Here is a 25,529-nt window from a genome sequence, read left to right as displayed (position 1 = left end):
CATGATGGAAACACATTGGATCTAATGGCAACAAATAGACCTTATATCTTTGAGGATGTCCATATCAAAACTGATATCAGTGACCATGATGTGGGTGTGGTAACAATGATTACTGAAGTACAAAGGACAACTAAAACAAGCGGAAAGATATATATGTTCAGTAAATTAGATAAAAACTCAGTAGTGTCATACCTCAACTTTCAGCACAGGTCAGGAGCATGCAGAGTAACTCTGGCTCAAGCTTAAAAGAATAATTACCATGCACTGGATAGATATGTATGCAGTAGAACAGTTCATATTGGAGGGACCCTTCATGGTATACAGTCACTATAAAGAAACTTCTAAACCATCAAAACTACTCCCTTGCTGTTGTTGCGGTCTTCAGTCCTGAGACTGGTTTGATGCAGCTCTCCATGCTACTCTATCCTGCGCAAGCTGCTTCATCTCCCATAATACATGTAAAACAAAGCATGGGACAAAGTTAAATAACACACTGTTTGTCTGACAAGAGAGTAAGGCATGAAGCCTTGATGACTACCACTGCAGAGTACTGTCAAATGATCTTTCACAAAACCCATAGAAATTCTGATCATATGTTATAACTGTTAGTAGCACCGAAGTTAGTGTCCAGTCCCTAGTGAATGAGACAGGAACTGAAATTGAGGGTAGCATAGAAAAAGCTTAAACTCTTAACTTCATTTTCAAATGTTCCTTTACCAAGGGAAACCTAGGAGAATTGGCCAAATTTAATCCTCCTACCACCGAAAAGATGAGTCAAATAAGTATTAGTATCAGTGGTGTTGCGAAACAACTGAAATCGTTAAAACTGAACAAAGCTCCAGGGCCCAATGGAATCACTATCAGGTTCTATACTGAATTTACAGTTGAGTTAACCCCTCACCTAACTATAATCTATCATAAATCCCTTGAACAAATGACAGTGTCCAGTTCTTGAGAAAAAAAAGCATAGGTCATACCCACCTACAAGAAGGTGGTAGAAGTGATCCCCAAAACTACTGTCCAATATTCTTGACATTGATTTGTTGTAGAAACTTAGAATGTATTCTGAGCTAAAAAATAACGAATTATCTCAACGGATTCCAAAAACATCGATCATGTGAAACCCAATTTTCACTTTTGGCACATGATATACAGAAAGTATTGGATCAAGGCAGGCAGGTAGATACAGTATTTCTTGATTTACGAAAAGCATTTGACCCAGTACCACACCTATTCTTATTGTCGAAAGTAAGATTGTATTTGGTATCGTGTGAATTATGTGACCAGACTGAGGACTTTTCGGTAGGCAAGTGGCAGTATGTTATCCCGGAATAGAATCTTCTTCAGATGTAGAAGTAACTTCCAAGTGCTCCCCAAGCTAGCATTGCTGTTGATGTTTTATATTAATGACCTTGCAGACAATTTTAATAGTAGCCTCAGACTTTTTATAGATGCAGTTACATATAATGAACTTCTGTCTGCAGACTTTTTATAGATGCAGTTATATATAATGAACTTCTGTCTGAAAGAAACTGCATATACATGCAGTCAAATCATGGTAAGATTTGAAAGTGCTTCAAAGACATGCAACTTGCTTTAAATGTTAAAAAATACAAAATTTTGCACTTTACAAAATGAAAGGAACCTAGTATCCTATGAATATAATATCAAAGAGTCACAGCTGGAATCAGCCTATTCATACAAATACCTGGAGGCATATGAAATGGAATGGAATGCTCACATAGATTCAGTCATGGGTAAAGCAGGTGATAGACTTCAGTTTAACTGGTAGAATACTATGGAAGTACAATCGGCCTACAAAGGAGATTCCTTATAAATAACTCCTGTGACCAGTCCTAGAACATTGCTCAAGAGTGTGGGACCCGCACCAAATAGGACTAACACAGGATACTGAAAATATACAGAGATACTGAAGAAAATAAACTTGCAGACACTTAAAGATAGACATGAACTATCCCGAGAAAGTATACCAACAAAGTTTCAAGAACGGCTTTAAATTAGGACTACGAATATACTACAACCTACTACCTACATATCACCCATGTAAGGATTGTGAAGAAATGATTAAAATAATTACAACACAAACACAGGTACTCAAACAATCATTCTCCCCGCACTCCAGACATGAATGGAATGAAAGAAACTGTAATAACCGGTGCAATGGGACATCCCCTTTGCCATGCACTTCACGGTGGTTTTCAGAGTACAGATGTAGAAGAAACAGACCCGACCTTCTCAATAGTGGCAGTATAGAGACAAGGATTAGTGATCATTATGACACCACAGTTTTTTTCTTTAAAAAAAAAAAAAAAACCACACACACACACACACACACACAAATGATGGATGCATGAGAATTATGTGCACAGTTTAAATTTATTGTGAATTGTGGTACAAAGAAGTATGTGCCAAGCAAGTGGATTAAGGCTGGAAAAGACCCGCTGTGGTTTCATAACAAAATTTTGGAAACCACTGAGGAAGCAGGGATTGTTGTACTCTCGGGTTGAAAAAGGTAAAAGATTGGGGCTGCAAAATTGCAGACCCATATCTGCAACATCAGTATGTTGGGGAATACTTGAACATATTCTAGGTTAGAATGTAATATATTTCATTGAGACAGAAAATATATTGTACATAAATCAGCATGGATTTGGAAAGCAACACTCATGTGAAACACTACTTGTCTTTTTCTCAGTTGATATCCTGAAAAGCATGGATGAAGAGTAAAAGGCAGATTCCATACTCCTAGGTTTCTGGAAAGCGTTTGACCCAGTAACCCACAGCAGACAGCTAACGACGGTCCAAGCATACAAAATATGTTCCCAAATATGTCAGTGGCTCCAAGACCTCTCAAGTAATAGAAACCAGAATACTGTCCTGGACATCAAGTATTCATGAGAGACAAGGATACTGTCAGGAGTGCCCCATGGAAGTGTGATACAACAAAAGTCTGCGGATGATGTTCAAGTGTATGAGAAAGTGTCCTCACTGTGTGACTGTGAGAGCCTACAGGATGACTAAGACAGTTTCTATTTGTTGTTATGAATGGCAGCTTGCTCTAAATGTAGAAAAAGTAAGTTAATATACATGCATAGCAAGAACACTCCTGTAACCTTTGAATGCACTATTAGTGATATGCTGCTTGGCGTGGTCACGTTGATTAAATATCTAGGGGGTAATCTTGAGTATTGGTCAAGGGTTTGGGATCCTAGTCAGATTGGATTAAAAGAAGACATCAAAGCAATTCAGAGGCAGGCTGCTATATTTGTTAAAGAAAGGTTTGATCAACGCACTAGTATTGCGGAGAAGCTTCAGGGACTCAAATAGAAATCTCTGGGTGGGAAACTACCTTCTTTCTGTGAAACACTATTGAGAAAATTAGAGAATGGGCATTTGCAGTTGACTGCAGAATGATTCTACTGCCAGAGATATGTACTTTGCGTAAGGTCTGCAAAGACAGATGTGGGAAATTAGCACTCGTACGGAGGTGTATAAATAGTCATTTTTACCTCGCTCTTTTTGCAAGTAGATCAGGAAAGGATATGACTAATAGTGGCACTAGGTACCCTATGCAATACACTATATGGTGGCTTGTGGAGTAAATATGAACATTAGTATACAAGGCAGAGATTATTTCTAACAATAACCATCTACAACCTCCATTTCAGCATTTGGGATGCATGTTTAGGAAGAATGGTTACAGCAGTGTGGGAATGGCATAACCACATATTTACATATTAGTAATGACTTCTTTATTATTTCATTTCGTATTTGCACAAAACTAAAGCATTGTTCTGTCACATCACTAAATCGCAGACTAAAGATTACATTTGGAGGTGACTTTGATTGGTGAATTTTTACCAGTTAAAGTAGATTCCAATTGACGGCAACATAATGTGGGATTAATGTTTATATATTACAGATTTCTGAGTTACGCTTGATATGAGGTGATTTTCTGTGTTAATCTAAGCTCAAATGCTTTATACAGTGGCTCCATGTGTTGCAATATTTAGAAATTCTTTACTGTTGTCCCCAACATTACTCCACCTCACAACTTGAAGTCCCAAATCCAGGTTGTGTGCTTCATGCTCTGTGTCAATAAGATTTATTTATCAATTTCATTCACAATTACACATGTCCTTCACTTTTATGGGATGTACTGTATACACTAAAACGTGACTGGCTCTTGTGTAACGTGGTAAGCAATACAAATTTCAGCCAGTGCCACCTTTTGTACCATCAACTGTACACCACAATACATAATATTTCAATGTTTAGTCTTCAATGTTTTCTGATGTGTTTCCTTTAGTTACTACTTATCATTAATGTTTTCAATTATATGTTTACTTCACTGTCAAAGATAGTAATTTTTATGTTTTTGCATCTCATTCTCCATAGGAAATATTTATTTAATGATGCTGAACAGCACAGCATCCACTTTGATCATAGCAGTCAGTTATAGTCTGATAATGACCTTTTAAGCAAAAAATCAATAAGCTACATAAACTAATACTGTAGGTCACCCACAGTTGTGTGCTTTTCATTTGTAATTAGGAATGTGATCTATTAAATGGCAATGGAAGAACCAATTTATTTTGACTGAGACAATGATGTTCTAGTGGTTATGAAGTGCCTTAGCACACATTACAGTTACAACAGAATAATCCACGTGTCAAATATTTTACATTACCAACAGAATGACTATACAATCGAAAATCAGTTTAAGAGCTTAGTTATCTTCTCTCATGACTTTATGCATACCAGTATTATGAGAGCAATGTGTGGTTTTTCTCGTTTCCGTAATTTCAGTACGCATAGCACCATAAGAGATGATTCATGAGGCTGTCAAACTGATGTTCCTTTACAGGACTATGACTACTCTCAATCTCAAGCCTTTGATCCATCAGCTGTTGCATTTAAACTGTGACATGCCCTAAGCTGCTTCATAATATTTTGAAAGCAGTTTCCTTGGTATAAACTGATAGTGAACTATTACCCTACCCCAGACAGTGACTTGGCAAAAATGATGACTTCTGTGAATATGTAAATGTAACAATGGAAAGTGCAGGATGAATTGTTTGTTAGAAAATTTGTGAAAATATTTCTCTCAAGTGAAGCACCATATGAGACTGAAAAGCAAATGGTGAATAATACAAACAAGTACAAAATGGAAACTTTCGAAATGTTGAAAGTGAGATGGGTATACGGGTAGCTAATGATCGGCTGAATCAGACTGGGGAAAAAGAAATTTTGTGGGATTACTCAATTATTTTTCTTTTTAAAGAAAGGGGGTTGGTGGGTTGTAGGGCGCATCTTAGAGCACTTAGGAAAAGTTAATTTGGTACAAAGGCAAGTGTGGAAAAATAAAAATCATAGAGGAAAACCAAGGCTTCTGTTCAAGTATATTTTGGTTACAACATTTACCCACAGATGAAGAGATCTGCCCAGGATAGACTAGCATGAAAATTGTCTCTAATCCGTTTTTGAGTTGACTACAGCACATTCAGCTGACTATTCTATTTTTCTGTACAATATTGCCACAGCCAAAATAGTCTTCACCAGGTGCTGTGACCAATGGTCTTAAGACATATCCAATGTCTAGGCTCCAACTATATCTTAGAAATCACCACAAAGAACACACTAATTTATGGGCTGTTACACTCAATTTTAATGACAATGTGGTTCCCCAGATCCACATATCCAAACCGTGTTTACAGACATTTGCAGGTATATAAAATGTGCCCATACCTCTCCTTATATGATGATGGTCACATAATCCTATCTTTACAGATAGTATACTAGTTACTTTAAGTTTGTATTGGATCCACTGCAAACGGTTCTGTAGACTCTTCATCACAGTTGATGTTGCTGATGATAATTGCCAACTGACTTTCTACATTCATTTCTTTTGGTTTTCTAGGAAACTGTCATCTACTTCACTAGATTTATCTTCATGTAACACATGGTCTCTCAGTATTTCCTATTTATGAGTGGCATATAAATCCTATGTTAAAATATAGTTCCTATCACCTTCAGATTAATGCTGGTTAAGAAAGATGAGTGAATTAGCAATTAAATGCTGACAGAACAGCAAACACATTGTTGTTTCCATACAAACTGAAGCATAAATCAGTTGTGACATGTTGTTTAATGTGTCATGTGCAACAATGATAAAATACATTTTTTCAGTTAGGTGGCATCTATAAGCAAATGTGAACATCAGTTGTTCTAATTCCCTTCTTTCAGAGGCAGGCAAAGCGATGTATTCATATTCAGTCTTGGTAAAACTACAACTTAACAAAATCAGTCACTAATATGTGGTCACGATCTATTTTGCAAGCTGCCAACTCAGTCTACATTTATACTAATAATACTTTCAACACTTTCATTGCAATTATGTAGAATGAATTTGTAGATGTACGTGAAATGGCAGGAGTGAAAGAATGCTGAATCACAGGAAGAGAAACCAATTTACAACTTTTTACTGAAGTACATAATTTGCAAACCCCGGAAAAATTCATGAGAGATACTTAAGCAAACAGATATTCAGTTTATGCCTTTCTCAACAGCTTTAAGAAAGCCATGACAACCCTTTGGTGACAAAGAGTGCAAATATGAGTGAAAGCAGGAGTTAAAGTTACTCAATTTAGATGGATGAAGTAACATGTAGCAAACTATAACAAAGAGAAACAGAGTTTTGATTTTTTAATGGTTTACAAACATAATTTATTATTGAATCTACTTATTTGCTAGACCTCACTGAAGAAAAAAGGTAGGCTCAGGGTATACAAATGTGTAAACAAATGCACAAACTTCGTATAATGTTTCAAAAAATATATTCACTATGGACACAAAAAAAGATGACTAGACAGGATGGCTGAGAGCACATTCAGTTCTGATTTCCAATCTAAAAAATGCTCTGCTGGCATATTATTTTCAGTTCTCTCTGCTTCACTCTAATGAGGATTTTGAGCAAGTAATCCTATAGAAAGTGAATGAACTGTAGAGCCTGGGTACATGAGGTTTAGTAGTATTTCTTTAGTGATCTCACCAATCTGACAATTACTGATATGTCTTATCATTATCATATTCCTCGAAATAGTTAACAAATATTTCTGGCTTTGTGTTTGGATACATTTCTGGCTTTATGTCAAAAAGACAGATCATCTGCATAACACAAAACACAAGAAAAGTTTTTAAAAGAAATAATTATGAGAAAAAAGGTCTTCATTTGACTGCAAATTTTCACTACTCTGTACACAACAATACAAATCTGGCTAAAAGAAAGAGAGAGGAATAACTCATGCAATAGCTTGGTGATGGAGAAAGAATCACCTGCAGTTCTGCACTCCAGCTGCTACTAGACTCCACTAAGCTGTGAACAAGCTGGCACCAATCCTTGCAGGTTGCCAAAAGGGAATTATGGGTATCAATTTTGAAATGTTTTACACAGATTTAAATATTTTAAACAAATAATCTTTGTAAAATTCGGAAAGTTTATTTTTCTCCTCCCCCCAGAAATGTTGAGTGTGCAATAGGAAAATTTTAGAAATGTGTTTGAAAGAATGCAGTTAGGGACTACTATTTACAGCATACCATAATTAATTATAACTTCATTCCCTTATTATAGTGAAGAATACGGCTATATCTGACACACTCAATGCAGGATGTTTTTATTTGTTTAACTCCAATATTACTCAATTAATCGCTTAAAAGACATGCCAAGTATAAAATAACAGCCACATGAAATTAAGAAAGATTGTACATCATTTGATTTAAAGTAAAACAAAACACAGTGTAAAACTGGATGCAATCACTGCTATCTAAACATCCATTCAGATTAGTCTGTTGTTCTTCTCAGTCTGCAGAAACTATTAAAAATATTTGTAAATGTAAGCATACATCTTCACAACAATATTGCTTACAACAACTGGAGATATTTTCCTCTGATCTCGAACCAACACAGAGACACACTGACAACTTTTCTCAAAAGAATTTTTGGCAAATCTGTTATTAAGTTTCTTTACAACCAGAACAGTTCTGCAATTAACTGGCTATTTACAGTGTGACACCACACGGGAATGAAAATAGACTCATTTTGGTACTTACCACTCCCTGGAAGCATTAAAGAAGGAAAATTACGCATTATTCTCTAAAAATAACAAATGTTAATTTTACACCTAGTAGCCACAGCAGCAACAAATTAGAGGTCATAATATAGTAATAATAATATCTCAAGAGAAGCTGCTAATGTAACCTTTCCGATGGTCTGTGTTTTCATGACTGGGCCATTTCATGTTAAGTCATCTAATTTCAGAAAAAGTTCCCACATGACCATCACAGATTTTGCTGAAATTTTGTGTGAACATTTTGCGTATGTTCCCAATGAACACTGGTCAAGTTTTACTTTCACCAGTTTAATACTTGCAGAGATATAGTCATTTGTTTGACCCCATGCGCAAACAGTATAATATCCGTTGGCCCGTACCAGCCGCTGGGAGAGAGTGATCGGTTCAACTGCCTTTCTATTGTTATTGGTTTAAAGTGAAGATATATCACGATGTGGTGTGTTTCGCCTGTGTGAGCGAAACATTTATTCTGTGACTTAAAAAGAGTTGCTCCATGGCAAGCAAAGAAAAGCAGGAAAATCTGAATGTGAGGGGACTTTGTTACGAGACAGGATAACGAGAGGACATGTAGGAAGTGTGTGCAATGAAACAGTCATTGTTGGACACCATACTGGATAATTTGTGTATTTTGACATTCACAAGCGATATGTAATGTTAATGTGGAGTTCAGTAATGATCATAATACAGTCTGTTGCATTTAATATTATCAGCTTGAAAACATTAAATTCTTCTTTTGAGCAGTAAAAAACTGTGTGTGTGTGTGTGTGTGTGTGTGTGTGTGTGTGTGTGTGTGTCTCTGTGTGTCTGTTTTCGCTAAGTTTGAGACATAATATTTCCGGCAATATTTTCTTGGAAGAAACAAAATTGTATCATCTTGTATGACTTTCAATGTTTTCTTAAATGAAATAGTAAAAAAAGGATTCCATAAGCAATTGGCATATGTAATATTTGAAGCAAAGTCCGACTAAAAAATACACACACAAAAAAAGTGAAGTTAGCTTTTTCTATCTCCGGAAATAATTGCAAGATACACCTGAAACTTTGCACTTACTAACATATCAATACAAGGGCTTATAATACAAAATTTCATTCTCCTATAGCTTTCCAATAGTTTACAAATTAAGGGCAAAGTTTTCTAAAAATGCCAAAAATGGTTATTTTGACCAACTTTTTTATAAAAGTTGTCTTTTGCAACTCTTTTAAACCATTTTCATTAGAAAGACCATGTCCTAAACCATCTAGAAATTATAATTAGTTTTGCAGTGAGAGCATTTAAGGCCCTAAAAAAGAATGAGAAGGTAGAGGTTCATTGAAAATGGGTCCATATTCAGCTGGTACTCAAATTAAAAATCTGACATATTTTGCTATGTTTTACAGTTGTTCATTGCTCTCTGTGGAAAATAATATCAAAAGGCCTGATAATTAGGAAATGAGAATAAAAAATGAAACAGAATATGGGATCCAATAAAAAGACTAGTTTCCTCTTTTTGTAGATCAAATAATTTGACATAATCACATTTGAAAAGTGCAATTTTTGGGTTCTGTCTTATCAAAATTTCTTCCCAAACAAACCCATCAGTGACATCATCTGGCCAGCAGTATCATTCTCTTCGTGACATTCTACAGTTAATTAATGAAGATGTAAAAATTCAAGTATCCTGAAGTAAATACAAGCTTAGGATCCTAAGAGAAACCTCTTCTAGCTCTGGCCTCAAACTCTTCCAGAAATGTATCATTAGCTCGGGATCCTGTGTAAGGAAACCCTATCAGGTTTGGAAACCTGTGGTAAAGAAAATCCCCTGCGGCTGCTGTTGGCGCAGCTATAAGAAGTGACCCCTATGGTGATGGGATAGCTGGTTTTCTCACTTTTAAAGGAACCAGAAGTGGTTAAACTCCAACAAAATTTACACAAAGTGACAGTGGTGTGAAACCTGCAGGATGTTTATGTGATGTGTGCTGCAGCTGTTATGCAACAATTTAATACCATGAGCTCCACTGCCTTGGTAATATACAGAGTTAAATTGTGAAGTTTATAACAAGTTTGATTCTGTAGTTATAGCAGTATATTGCGATGAGTCATGACAGAAGACACCCCCTTTTTTAAGTTTTTTGAGTTATTCAGACTTGATCTCACTTTCTAGTCATCACGACTTTTGATCTTGTGTTCCTCTGAGACTACTAAACAGCTATATAACATAATAAAAGATGTCAGATTTAAGTACCAGCAGAATATGAGCCTATTTGTAAACTATTGGAAAGCAGTACGAAAAATAAATTTTATACTTCTGGAGATATAAAAAGCTTAACTTAAAATTTTTTTAGTATTTTTTTTGGCCGACTTTGCTTCAAATTGCTCAGGATTTTTTTCTTTTTCACTTTAGAGAGAGAAAAAAAAAAGGTTGTACAATATGACCTAGTTTTGTTTCTCTCAATAAAACATTACCAGAGATGACATGTCTGAATGCTGCAGAAAACTCACGGGTGCATTATTGATAGCTGTGTTATGGGGTGAAACAAATGACTTATCTCCAGAAGTATTGAAATAACGACTGTGAAACTTAACCAATGATAACTGGGAATTTGTGCAATTGTTTATACGAAATTTTATCAAAATCCATTATGGTCACATGGGAAACTGTAGGCATGAGATGACCCAACTAGTATTACACACTAATTGATTTAAAAACCATGCACGTTGTTTTTGCTTTGTTCTTTGTGCATGTCAGAGTTATTATGTGTTTTCTTCGAATAGCGTTTCTTCAGACCTGCACCACAGTACTTATTAAAATAGGATAATTTATGGCGATATTTTAGATTTGGGTCAAAAACAACTTTTATCATTCAGTTTACAAAATTTGGTTGATTATACTGGTGTCAGCCTGTGTGTGTCTCAAATTTAAAGCTGCATGTATTTTATTCTTATTTATAATATGTCACAATGCATGGTACTACTCAGAATACACCAAAAATATTAAAATTAATCCGAATGGTTATTAGAAGATGAACTGGGCTTGAAAACAAATTGTGGCATATTAAAGACAATAAAATGCATTCAGTACACATTGTATAAGTGAACAAGTAATTAGATTATACAGTGAGCGTACCATCTAACTTGCCAATATATGCTGAACTTAAAAATTTCATGGGGTTTTTGGTCTATCTCCCACAGGCAGCAGTAGGCACTACAGTTTTCAAAAATTCTACAGCAGGCAATTCTTTCTGTGCAGATGTCTAGGCAGGAAAAATTCTCAGCTATCACCCAAGTCGTGCATTTCAAAGTGGCATGACATTTAAATGGCAAAATGAGATGCCATCATCAGGGGATCTAAGGTACTTAGGTCTACACGCACATAACTGTTACCCCCCAATTCTGTACCACGTGATCCCTGCTCCTGGTAGTAAGACCTGGGCTGGTATGAAATATCCTCTATTCGTAAACTACTGGAAAGCAGTAGGAGAAATACATTTTATACCCTAAGGTGTGAAATACACCAGCACAGTTGGCTCTCACACCTTGGTAATAATGTACACATTGGCCCAGTTATTGATAGTTCTGAAGGATTGTCTTTCAGAGCCTCCTTGACAATGCTGTCATTTTCGTTTCAGCGTACTCTGTAACATTTTTACATGTGAGTACATGATCTACAACGGCTGGTTTGTTGGGTTGGAGCAGTCTTGTTGGGCATATGTGTTCCTCAAGTCTCTCTTTGACAGCTCTTATTGTCTACTGAAGTATTTCTTCCCACAGTAGCATCACTGCAACATGTACTCATGTGTACACAAGCTGTGTATCAAATGGAAACAGATCATGCTGTCAGCTACCTTACATTGACAGAGCACTGTCACAGAGGCTGGAGAAATTTTGCATCTAGTGAAGCCTTATGAACCACAGCAACAGGTACGACCTCAAAAATTGGAGGACCATGTGCGTAAATTATTGCATATTTTGCACCAGTGTACTCCCATAGCTGGCCACTGCATAACACTTGCAGGCACATACTGGTGGTTGTGGTTGTGGTGGCAGCCTGGAAGTGGGGGTAACAGGGTATACAACTGGATAAAGCAAATTAGATCATCTGTTGACAGTGCCTTGGTTTAACCCTTTGACTGCTTTGTGCAACACTTGTGGTCATGTCTCGTGTGCTGCATTGTTGTCCCACTCGCCGTGCACTGGGTGCTGAATGCTTCTGGCGCGCTCACCTTGCACAATGATTCCAATATGCTCGCTGTTTTTTGGCTTTCTATTTTGTTCTGATATTTGGACTGGCTATGGAAGAACTGGGGGGTTTTTATTTACAAATTTAAACTTCATTTTTGTGTGAGGTGCATTTAAAGTTGTTTACAATAGTGATATATGTCTACATTCTCTCAAAATAAGGTTTGACAGTTTTTTATTGCTGAAATTGTTTGTGATAAGTTTTGAAGCAGGATAAGCACAAAGAGTTACATTGCATTCCTTACAGCACAACTTAGTTTGTTTCCTAACACCATTTCGAGCGCAGACTACACATCTTGTACTTTCCATCTGATCTGGTAAATGTGTCGACACATTTAGTCTTGTAGGATACTCTTGACGTTTAGCACCACCAGCAATCAATGTAAAAAGAGGCAAAAGTTTCTCTAATTACACTGAGATGAAACTTTTCCCACTTCATTTCGTCCCATAATTCCAGTATAAGCAAAAGGCATTGAAAATTGCAATGTCCAAAATATGGAAAACAATGACTTCCGTGTACTTTCCACTGTTTTTCTTTGCAAGCCACTTCGGACGACTAGTCCCATTAATTTATTGTAATCTATTACCACACTCAGTTTCATTTTCAGATCACCACTCTTCCTATCTCTTCTTTAAGTCTCAGGCATTTCAGCTTTGTGGTACGTTGATAGCACTAGTAATTACAGATGGAGATGAGATGAGAATCAATAATGTCGGTAGATTGTAAACTACTCATAAGAGAATCTTCTTCATATGAATCGCTGTCTAGTGATAAGCTCAGTGATTCTTCAGAGTCACTCTCCATCAACATCTGTATATCTCTTCGGAGGTGAGGAGCTTTTTACATGCAATTACAATAAGTAAATTCACTATGCGAACACAAGCGAATAATAGCCGACTGATGTCTGAACCAAGAACAGTGTCTTGCAGAAATGGGGAAAACTACAGTTCGGCAGAAATCACAGTAGCGTCATCTGTTGTGTGTAAAGCAAATTACTTGTTCAAGTGCTTTGAGGATCCACCAAAAGTGATGACATCGATTTATATTGAAACAACTGTTGCAATTAGAACAAACAAAAAGATGTGGCGAGAGTCCGCCAGTAGTGCTGCAAACAAACAGACATCTTAAGTGGGTATATTCAAGCACAGCTAAACAATAAGCAAGGGAACGTCTCAGAACTTCTACAGCAGTTGGCAGCACCTGGGAAATGGCACCACTGAACTGCTGTGGCAGTCAGCCACAGTCAAAGGGTTAACACTGTTCACATTTGCATCTGACGACATACTCAAGCATTTTTACTTCAAATTCAACAACAGTTTGATGATATGATTGATATTCACTTCATTACGCACAACATGCACAGCTAAAAAAAACTATTTTTACTATAATTTATAGATTTTCAATCAAAAGTTTATAAGGCAAAACTCATCAACTCCAGAACTGAACCGCCAATGTGGTTCCTCCGTTCAGCAATAATGGCAGGGGGGCATGCATTACACACAATATAGCAGACATTATATGTGTTACACTCTACAACCTATCACTATGTATTCACGCCACTAGTTGGAACTGGTCACTCTTGTTTGATATATACTGGAACCAGTGAAAGGAGTATTCAAATGTTACGAAAAGCTTAGCTAATAATTTGTCTCTCCTGCTTAAATAACTCTTTGTTTTCTCATACCACTTTGGATTATCACACCACAGCATTATATGAATACATATTCAGTCTTATTTATCTTATTTCCTCATAAATAATTTCTGATAAAAGCTAATTTTTGTTAACAAATGTTGTAAAATACACTGCCTGACAAAAAGGTGAAATACCCAGATGACATGGCCACATGACAATTTATCTCCATACACGTTCACACCATCAGCAGCTATGAACTAAATGATTATAGTTGCAATTCTCTGTCACAAGCAGAATGATCACGAGAATGCATCAATGCTGTTTGTGTTTAGTGTTGTTACTATGCCCGGTATGGTATGTAAGGGGCTTCAATAGTGTCAGATGTTATGCAAATACTGTGAAGGACACTGAGATGCCACATACTCATATGAGACAGCTTTATCAGCCCCTGACAAGTGTGTGATTGTGGGTCTCCATTTGGCTGGTTAGTTGAATCATGCCATACCTAGGTTTGTGAGGCATTCGACTGTAATATTGGACCGACATTGGACTGCATGGAAACATGGGAGCAGACATATTCGACACCAAGATTCAGGTCGACCATGACTACCATAAGGGGGCAGTCATTGTTTTGGACATCATGCATACTGTGACAGATTCATATTTCACCTGCTAGCTGGGAACAAATAGTCAGTTCCCTGAAACTGTATGTGTCATCCCGCACCACTGGTCTGGGGCTACAGCTGCCAGTCTGGGGAACTACTGTCCCAGGCGTGCTCCTGCTAACAATACACTACAAACGGCCATGTTTGGAATGGTGCCATAACTAGGAAGAATGGGTTGCCGATGAATGGCATCCCACTGCATTCTCCGATGAAATGCAATTCTTTACTACCTTGGATGCCCATCATCAGCGAATGTGATGGAAACCTGGGGAGAGGTCCCATTCTTCCAATGTTTTGGGGAGAGACAGTGGTGCTACTCCTAGTACCAAGGTGTGGGAAGCAATCAGGTATGACTTCCAATCACTACTGGTAGTGATTGGGGGCACTCTGACAGCACAAAGATATGTCACAGACACCTTGCATCCCCATGGGTTCCCTCTCATGTGACAGTATCGTTGTGCCCCACTTCAAAAGGGCACATTTCTCCATGAACAGTCAACGTGATGTTGCGGTAATCACGTGCCACCAAGATCCCCTGATCTCTCTCCGATATAACATGCAGGAGCAGCTTGGAAGTAAACTCTGTCCCAGTGCTAGTATCCAGGACATCAATAACCAATTACAAAAGTTGTGGAGCAGCTTGCTTCGGAAGATGATATGAGGTCTTTATGACACCCATTCCAACTGAATCAGTGCGTGTATCCAGGCCAGAAGGGCATCATCATACTGATAAACATGCTCATCCTGCCAAGTTATCTGTAAATTTGTCTCACTTTGATATCACTGAAGTAACATCACACATCCTCTCAATCTGTAAAGTTATATTTTGTTTCTCCCTCCCTTTCTGGGTGTTCCACCTTTTTTGTCAGTTAATGTAATATAAAAGAAAGATTAATTTGGGTGGTAGGGCATACACTGTTGATTTATCTCAACCACTCTACTTACTTTCTGAATGACTGTGCATATCACAGGAAATAATTAAGAGAAAATAATTAGCAACCAACAGTGATAAGAGATTTATATTACGTATTATCAGTGCAAATTTCCATCCACCTGCAGAATGTCAATAAAAAGTAACAAATTTGCAATGAATGCTTACTCACCATACTGAATTGCTCAAAGTGCTGCTGCAATGCATTTGCCTGAGCTTGCGTGAAGCCATAGCTGTTGTGGTCAAGGAAAGGGCTGGTGCTGGGCCCAATTCCTGGTGAGCTGGCAGGCGATACTGGACTCTGAGGCCCACTATGGCTAGTGTCTCCCGGGCTTGCACTTCGGTAAACATTTGCACCCTATATTAACAAGCAACAAGTGTTGTCTTACTATTTACTGCTGTGGAGCTCATAACGGAAGAAATATTTTAATCTTTATCAAAAGCTTCTAAAACTAATATCACACCTATTTATCATATTTATTTGTCTACATTTGTCCTTACTATCCTCCTGGGGACCAAGTCGCCAGCCTTTCCCTCATAACCTTCCCCACCTTATCACTCAGCCCTCCCTGACAAGGAACTGTTAGTATCAAAAGTTAGTGTGTCACTTTTACTTTCGTACAGTGTGAACCAGAACTCCACTGACAAACTTTCAGAGGCTGTTCAGGGACACCTTCCAAGTATTTTATTATAAAGGACCCACATTCTCTGGCCCCTCATTACAGAGTAATAATGCAATTACAGTTTATTCAGTTTGTTACCCCTATAACCTTTGTACCTGAAGAAATGCCCCTTTGTACCTGGTCACTGTCACAGTCAAATATACTATTCTAACTACAAACCCAGATATTCTAATCATCAAAACCAGCCCTAACTTATACTATATTACACAATGATTTTCTGTGATCAGAAACAGGTATTTACTGAATACATTCATTGTTAATCTCTTTGGACTGATTACTTTTTGCTCGGAAGTGAGAATTCATTGTGCTCTTTTTCCATCTACATGCATGTAACGTTACTTCACTGTAGAGTTGGGGGCGAGTTGCATTTGTTTCCCAGATTCATCCCACATTTAACTAACTCCAATAGATGGGACAGGGATTTACTGGATAGGTATCAGCAACTGCACTGACTAGCAGTTTGGCATAAGCTCATAGAAGACACACAGCACAACCAAGAATTGTGTCACATTTGGTGCAGAGTTTGGAAGATTGAAACACAGCTCATAAAAAGTTATACTTCATCAAAAATTATGCCATGAGCATTTATAACCTGAGTCAAACTAAGAGTTGAACCCCCCCCCCCCCCCCCCCTTTCGGAATCTGCTTTTGGACAACAATTAGCAAATAAATATCACAACTATATGGGCTGTATTTTCCACATTCTTATTATGTAGACATTAAATTGCGGTATAATGCTTTCTTTGATGTAATTAGTTTTCCTAATGAACTTTTAATCTACAAAAATGCTTGATATTTACAGTTTCACAGCACAACACATTCCAAAATTTTGGGACAGCTACTACACTTTTGTTGGAACTTTGATATAACTGAAGCAATAATTTGTAAGCTATTTTATTTAAATATTTCTTTGTTTGTATTAAAAAGCATATACTGCTTAAATTCCAGTAAAAAATGTAAGACCTGATTAGTTAATACCAAAAAGTCGTTCAAATTTTCAATAGGTACAAGGAAATGTGTGTTAATTTTATTATGTTACTGATTACAATTAAATTATCTTTAATTATAAACAACAGACCTATTTAAATAATGTTTTCAGTATTGGTGGAGTCGTTAGAGTTGACAGTGGTTGTTAAAGAGTGGCGTTGTAAGGTAACTGTGATCCAGTACTGTTAAACACAGCAAGTTATGTATGGCATTTTCTAACTGTAATTATGACTTGCCATAAGTCTTTGTGGCATTTCTGGTCAGAGTTCTGTATAAGAACTGTTTGGCATCTAGTTACCATTCCTGTATGAATTATAACAGTTTTAGCATATTAAGTACATCCACTGTTGTACTTCTTATTGAACAAATGCAAATTAAAAGACAAAGATTGTGGAACTAAGACTTTATTACTCATGAAACTCCTTACTGTCAACACGGAACTTTACAACAATTTTAAGATGAAACATTGCAACTTTACGTACGAAAATGTGACGATTTCTTCCCTGGTTCTGCAAAATGAATTCAAAGATAAGTTTGATGCCAATATGAACTTTATTTACTTTGGTTTTGTGAGGTAATATGTTTTTGGGTTCGCAATCAGTTTGGTAATTCATTCTTTAATGAATGACTTTTTATGAGGAGGGTGGAAAGTTCAACAACTACAAATAATCAGTGCCAATAACAGCAGTTCCAGTAGTAAGAATTTTGGTTAACACATGATTCTCTTGTTAGGACATCCACAACTATTGTTTCATTTTCCGACAAAAGGTCTCATTACAACAGTCCTACACATTCAGTTGCATATGAAAAAGTGTAACTAAAATGTGACGACAATATATGATGTCAAACTCTAAAAAACCAAAAGAACTTTAGAACATTACCAATGAGGATAGCATATATACGTACAGAATGTCTCTACAAATCAACCAACAGGGGTTAATATAGTGATTCTCTGGTACATGGCATATAAGCAAAAAATCTGTCTTATATACTAATTCGTCACACAGCTGAAGGATGGCAATAAAATGCTTCCACGTAAAGCGAGGTAACTAGCCATTCACACAATGGAACCAGAAAAAACTACAATACACAGTCACTGCGCCTACAGGCTTCAGTGTTACGTATTATGTTCCTTTACATACAGATTCTGGCTTTCCAGTACTTCATACATGTTCATCTCATACTGTGACAACTACAACCAGACATTAAAATTTCAGGTGAGGGGCTGTGTTGCAACCATGCAAGTGAGTGTACAGTGTGCAGCATATCACAGTTAAGCTCCAGCCTACTATTTCTGTTTTTGTCATATCCAAAACCTCTAACAATAGCACCACTGCCATCAAGTTGACTTTGCTCATGTACGAGAAACACACAACTATCATTTTTTAAATCATTTCATGATGCCTTCAGCTGATATTCTATTTATTTGATGTCCAATTGTACCATTTTGGCCTTAGGTCATTTCCAAGTATGTAAAACAGAGGCATCACACATTAGATTCATTAGTATCACTTATGAATTTAAGTAAGAACAAGTCATTTCCCAAGTTATCCTAGGCGGATTTGAACGTACTTTAGGGATGATTTTTTAATAATATATTTTCCCATGTACATCTTTGCTCCTGTGACTGCATGAAATTGTCGTAAAATTTGTAATAAAGTTTTTTTTGTTGTTTTAGGAGCATGTTACTTTTGAGCAGTTGCTGCTAAGCTCTTATATGTAAGGTTGATATTTTGAATGTTCTTACACTAGGAAGATAATAATTATTTTACAGAAATTTGTTAATTAAACTATATATGTCCTTGTTTTGAATTATATTTAGTTATCATTCATAATAAGTGTAAATATGACAGTATGTAATTTCCTTAAAATAACTTGTAAATATCTGTTCTATCTTTGTGGGAGCACATCGTTTTTAGTAGCTGTTACAAAGATCCCGTACACTTGATCACAGTACTCTAATGAAATAGTACTTAAAACTATGAAAATCGAGCAGACGCTTTCATGACCTGCATTATGATTGTGTGATCTTCACACAATACAGTCTTATTTATTAAAAGGTATAGGTGTGATTATAAATTCTTTTTCAACATAAAACCACACTAATGTACAGTATAATTTAAAACAATATTGCAAACACTAAAGTAGTGCTCGGTATTGCCCAGTTGCCAACTCATCAGCTGAACAACATAACTTTAAACTTGTACAAATAATACAAACTGAAGCAAAACGAGAAAGCAGGATCAATATAAGAACAAAGGATAGTAGTATCATAGGTCAAATTAATAACAAGTTTGAAGAACGTAATGAAATCAGTGGAAAATCAGATACAAGAAGTACGCTGATGATTATGTCAAAAGGAGATTATAATAGAGAAGTACTAGAATTTTTGAACAAAGTAATATTAAAAGTATCGATCAGTACCCAAGCACCAAATGTAATGCACAATTAAAGAAAGCACTAAAAGATGTAACTTGGTATTCACAGAAAAAGACATACAAGATTCCATGATAATGAAGCCAACAACACCAACATTGTGTGCCCAAACCAAGATACATAAACAACAAATCCACATTCATCCAACTGTTAACATGGTGTTAGTAAAAAACTCAATATGCCCCATAAGGAATATAACACTTAGGAGAAAAAATATACTAAAAACAGTTGATCCAACATGTATACAAACAATCCAATAACAGAGACTACAGGAATCATTTTTTAAAAAAATCAAACTTCTCAAATATAAGAAAATCACTCAAGTAGAAGTTGGTAGAACTCCTATAATTGATCACTGCCAACAACTACTTCTCACTCCACGACAAAATTTATCTCCTGGAAGATGGGGGTAGCAATGGGCTCATGCCTAGCAAGCACATTAGGTGATATACTTAAGATGAAAATTTTTTGACAGGTTCACTCAGACAGCTGAAAAATACTTTATTACTATACATTTGTTGATGACATTTTAAACCTATTTGATAGCACAAAAACAGCAACACCACATATGCACAATTCAACAGCTTACATAGAAAAATTACAAGCTCTGTGGAAATATAAAGAAGATGTTCAACTTTTTGGATTTAAAAATTTGAAACAAGAAATCTGAGCAAACATTTGATATTTTTTGTAAACGACAACAGACATAATTATCCACAATCAATCATGTGACCCATGAGTGCACAAGCTCACATATTTACGTTCTATGATACACAGACTGATCAACTTACCAATGGAAAACCAGAGGACTGAAAAAGAGCTACATCATCTTCAAAATATGGCTATAAATAACGGCAATCCTAAAAACCTAGTGGACATATTTCTCAAAAAGAAGCCTAAATAAACACATGCCAATTCCAAAGATGAAATAACTTTGGAGAGTATTGTTTCTGACAAAATTACTCGCTGTTTCAAGAATACAAAATTATACAATAGTGACAGGAACCCTGACAATCTAAAACAATTATCAAGACATACCCATGGAAGTCTAAACATTTTTCGCATTCAGGAATCTGCAAAGTTAACTGTGGAAGTGCTCAAAACTTTATATTGGACAAACAGGAAGGGAAGTTTGCACACAATTTAAAGAACACATGACAATAAGTAACAGCACCCATCCACCTTTGCTGCATGTACACTTAAAAAACATGAACCACTAAATACCTAATACTGCTAAGTTACTACAAATATTACCTAAGTTACAGAAAGGTTAAGTCATGGATGTAAGACTGGAATCAATTGCTTCCTTACATCCATCTAAGAGACCAATCAGACAAGAGTTTTACATGATCAAAATGACGTACGGAATAGAAAATTCCTACACAACTTTTTACCAGTTCTACAACAAAGTATTACAGTACCATATAATGTTTAATTACTGCTATACTGAGTAATAAATATGACTGTAATGCATAAGATCACACAACCAGATAGCAGATCATGAAAGGTTCTTCTCAATTTTCATGGTTTTCAGTGCTGTTTCAATAGAGTGCCGTCATCGACTTTTATATATATAAGATATTTGTAACAACTGTTTACAAATGACATGCTCCTGCAAAATTAGAACAAATATTTACAAGTTTTTAAGGGGATTACATACAATCATATTTCCACCAATGATAATGTAATTGAGAACACGTACACATATATCTTTATTAATTAATTTCTGAAGAATAATTATAATCTTAAAATAACAAAAAAACTATTTCAAATTTATTTTATGACAATTACATTGTGGTTACAGGAGCAAAGACATACATGGCATATAATACCATTAAAATATTGTGCATAAAATAATAAATAATCCTCTTAGCCTATCTTGGGATTTGATGTAATTTATAAGTGATACTAATGAACCCGATGTATAAAGTTTCCATTCTGGATATCTGAAAAAAGCCTCAGGATGAAATTGTACACTTGTACATCAAATAATGAGAATATCAGATGCAGGTTTCATAAAATCATTTTAAAAATTCATCACAGCTGCAGACCCTATCACATTGAAGATTACAGAACTACTATTTACACATAGCACCTGCCATAAACCGATTAAAAGATCAACAGGCATAACCAAAATTAAATAAATGGCCGCAGCTCCTATAATTGCATTCGTGAAGTTATGTACCATTCTGTGACAGCATACGCAAGAATTCTCATCAAGTTGTACCCATTCTGAGCTCTTGGCAAACTAATACTTAATGGACCCAAAACCATAAAAATCTTATTAAAAAGACCATCCTAAATAGATCACAGATGCAACAATAGCTATGTTAATTAAAACAAAAGCATTAAATTACAATTGAACCTCCAACAAGGAAGCCTGTAATGAAAACAAAGACAGTGAGAGTATGAATATAAGAACCAGTTAGTTGTGCTGTACCCATCAGGCCAAAATGTCCCTGTACAACCTACTTTACTTATATTCCCTATTTGGGAAACGTACACTAAACATATCACACACATAGTACAAAAAGACAGCGGCTTCCCCTCGTGCACATAAATACACAGCAGCATGGTAGACCTCCCTAACAAAAGAGCGGACTAGAAGAGGCATGGCAGAAGCAAGTGAAGAAAAATGACACAATATAAATTTAACAATGGATAACGCAGGATGAAATAATGACAATATTATGGAAAGGATAGATTGTAACTCATATAGCTGAGATGCTGAATCACACACACACACACACACACACACACACACACACACACACACACACACACACGATCATCATGTCTTCCACTGAGGACAGACTGCAATCAATGGCACATGATGGAAGAAGCAATTTGGGTGAGGGGTTGGGAGGAGGCTGGGACGTGGAAGGGGAGGGATACCAGGGTAGTGATGGGGGCCAAAGTTCTATTTGTGGAAGTATACATGAATGAGATGGGGAGAGGGTGCGGCTGCTAGGTGTAGATAGGAGGTTAGATGGAGGGTACGGGGGAAAGTGGAGACAGGAAAGACTGTGGGCACATTGGTGGAATAAAAGGCTGTGTAGCGCTGGAATGAGAACAGGGATGGGGATAGGCGAGTGAAGGACAGTGACTCACAAAGGTTGAGGCCAAGGGGGTTTAGGGAACATGCGACTTACTGCAGTGCGAGTTCCCTCCTGCATAATTCAGAAAAGCTGGTGTTGGTAGGAAGGATCCAAATGGTGCAGGCTATGAAGCAGTCATTGAAGTGAGAATGGTGTGTTGGACAGGGTGCTCAGCAAGTGGATGGTCCAGCTGTTTCACGGCCACAATTTGATGGTGGCCATTCGTGCAGACAGGCAGCTCATTGGTTGTCATGCCCACATAGAACACAGGACAGTGGTTGTAGATCACATGACAGCTTTCACCAGTAGCCCTGCCTATGATGGGATAAGTGATGCTTGTGACTGGACTGGAGTAGGTGGATGTATGGAACCCCCTCTCTTCATCCAGTGCTTAATAAACAGTATATTAGGGAAAATTTAGGTTGAACACTTTGGAGGAAACTGAAATCATGAAACGCAAAATTAACTATCCTCAGAATGTCCATAATGAACAAACGAAATCAAAGCATTAGAGCATACTTAATAATTACTTACAATCTTTCCAGAGTATTGCATTCCAGTTGATCTATCCGTATTTTCTATCTCTCGTGTTCAGACATGCATTGTGGTGTTTTTCTCCACTTGCTTCTGTCATGCCTCTTCCCTTTGGCTCCTACTTTCATTCATTAGTCATTTTACTCATAGCTGAGAGTTGTGACCTCATTTCCTCATTAATTCTTACGTAGTTGAGACTTCAGACTGATGTTTCCATCCACAGTGATCTTCGGCCTTTCCTAATATGATGTGAAGAGGCAGGCTGGTAATCTCAGATGTAGGCAGGGACACAGAAAACACAACATTTTTCAATTATCTGCCTTAAATTCAAGACTACCTCTCGAGTACCTTTACCTGACGCGAAACCCGCTTGTTCTGTGGAAATCTGAGACTGCAGAAAATTTTTTAGGCATTGATTTATTATATGCAGGAGGACTTTACTAGCATGTGATATTAATGCTTTGGTCCTATAGTTGCAGCAGTCCCTAACTGATCCTTTTCTGTGCAGAGGAATTTGGACAGATATAGTACAGTCTTTAGGCCTTTCACCCGGTTTCCACTCCTTATTACATATAAAATGTAGGGCATGCATGCCTTCCTCTCCCATCGCAGTCTGCATTTCTCTGGTAATACCATCTATACCTGGCAATTTGTTGTTTTTCAGATGCTCGATGCCATTTTCGATTTCTTGATGTTTTATTGATAGCAGAATCGATTTTCGATCACGTAGTGATCATCTTCAGTGCTGTACAAATTAAACTCAAGACACTGGTATCTAGTTATCAATAACCAAAACTGAGAAGCGATCACAATAACAAGGAGTTATTCTGATCGCTTCTCAGTTTTGGTTTTGATAACTCCTTGTTATTGTGATCGCCTCTCAGTTTTGGTTTTGATAACTTGGTACCAGTGTCTGAGTTTAATTTGTACAGCACTGAAGATGATCACTATGTGATCGAAAATCGATTCTGCTATCAATAAAACATCACCATTACGGCCAAAGTTGACCTTCCTTTTAATTTAACATATATGGTCGTTGCGAACACAGCACTCCATGGAGTCACCAATCAATTTTCGATTTCACTGTACAGAATATCAGGCTCTTATTTGCTTCCGTACAAATGTTCTCTTCGTCGATGTTGATTCCTTTGCAATACAGTGCTTCACAGTGTTGTTTGCACCTAGCTATGGCTAACTGCTTGTCACTAATAATAGTGCCGTGTGTATCTTCTAACATCCACGTGCGCAGTTTGAATTATCAGGTGATGCTGTTCATCTTCTTGAATAGGTCATGCGTTTCATTTAGTTTTTGACATTACTCTATGTCATCACAAATACTGATGAGGCACTGGGTCTTGTCACTTCGGCAGCTGCGCTGTTTGCGGCAAAGTTCTTTGCATGCTTCTTCATCTTGAGCGGTTTGCATGCCACATTTCTTTAGTGTGCTCCTTTCTTCGATGAGTAGTAGAGTATTGTTCGAAATCCAGGGATTCTTTGCTTGAGCGGTCTAACTAACCTGTTCAGGGAGAGATGAACTGATTATTTCTTTCATTATGTCCCATATTTTGGGAGCTACTCCTTCCTACTACTTAGGTGTATATTTATACTATATGCACAAGGGGAAGCCACTGTCTTTTTATACTATTTATATGACGTGTTTAGATTGCATTTCCTTAATGGGGAATATAATCAGTAATGCAGATCGTACAGGAGCACTGAAGCCTGGTGGATCACAGCATGATTCACTGGTTCTTATGTTCGTGCACTCATTGGCTTTGTGTTAATTACAGACTACCCTGCTGAAAGTTCACCTGCAAATTTTATGCTTTTATTTTAACTTTGATTCCTAATACATGGTTTTTATTGATAAAGCTATTGCTTCTGTGATCTATGTAGGATGGTGGTTTTAACAAAGTTTCAATAGCTTTTGGTCCATTAAATATTAGTTTACAGAATTCTCAGAATGGGTACAACCTGGTCAGAATTCTTGTGTATGCTGGCACAGACTTTATGAGTGGTATTATAAGAGTTTTGTTCACTTATTTAATTTTGATTACACACATTGGGTGGTGTAATTGGTTTACAACAGGTGGTGTTATGTGTCAGCATGATGGTAATGGTGCTATTGCTAGAGGTTTTAGATACAATGAATACAGGAATAGTAGTTTGGAGCTTAACCATGAAGTGTTGCACTA

At 36.8% G+C, this 25,529-nt stretch overlaps 1 protein-coding gene across 3 annotated transcripts in view; it reads right to left on the bottom strand.

Moving 5' to 3' along the window:
- LOC124613234 (CREB-regulated transcription coactivator 1-like) overlaps positions 1-25,529 on the bottom strand; it is a 382,746-nt gene that overhangs the window by 123,260 nt on the left and 233,957 nt on the right. For all 3 annotated transcript variants that reach the window (XM_047141909.1, XM_047141910.1, XM_047141911.1), the window contains one exon: positions 15,769-15,954. In XM_047141909.1, coding sequence (XP_046997865.1) covers positions 15,769-15,954 — 186 coding nt within the window. The remainder of the gene's footprint in view (positions 1-15,768; positions 15,955-25,529) is intronic.

Source organism: Schistocerca americana, chromosome 4, assembly GCF_021461395.2.
Source record: "Schistocerca americana isolate TAMUIC-IGC-003095 chromosome 4, iqSchAmer2.1, whole genome shotgun sequence".
NCBI lineage: Eukaryota > Metazoa > Arthropoda > Insecta > Orthoptera > Acrididae > Schistocerca > Schistocerca americana.
This window is presented reverse-complemented; position numbering and strand designations above follow the sequence as displayed.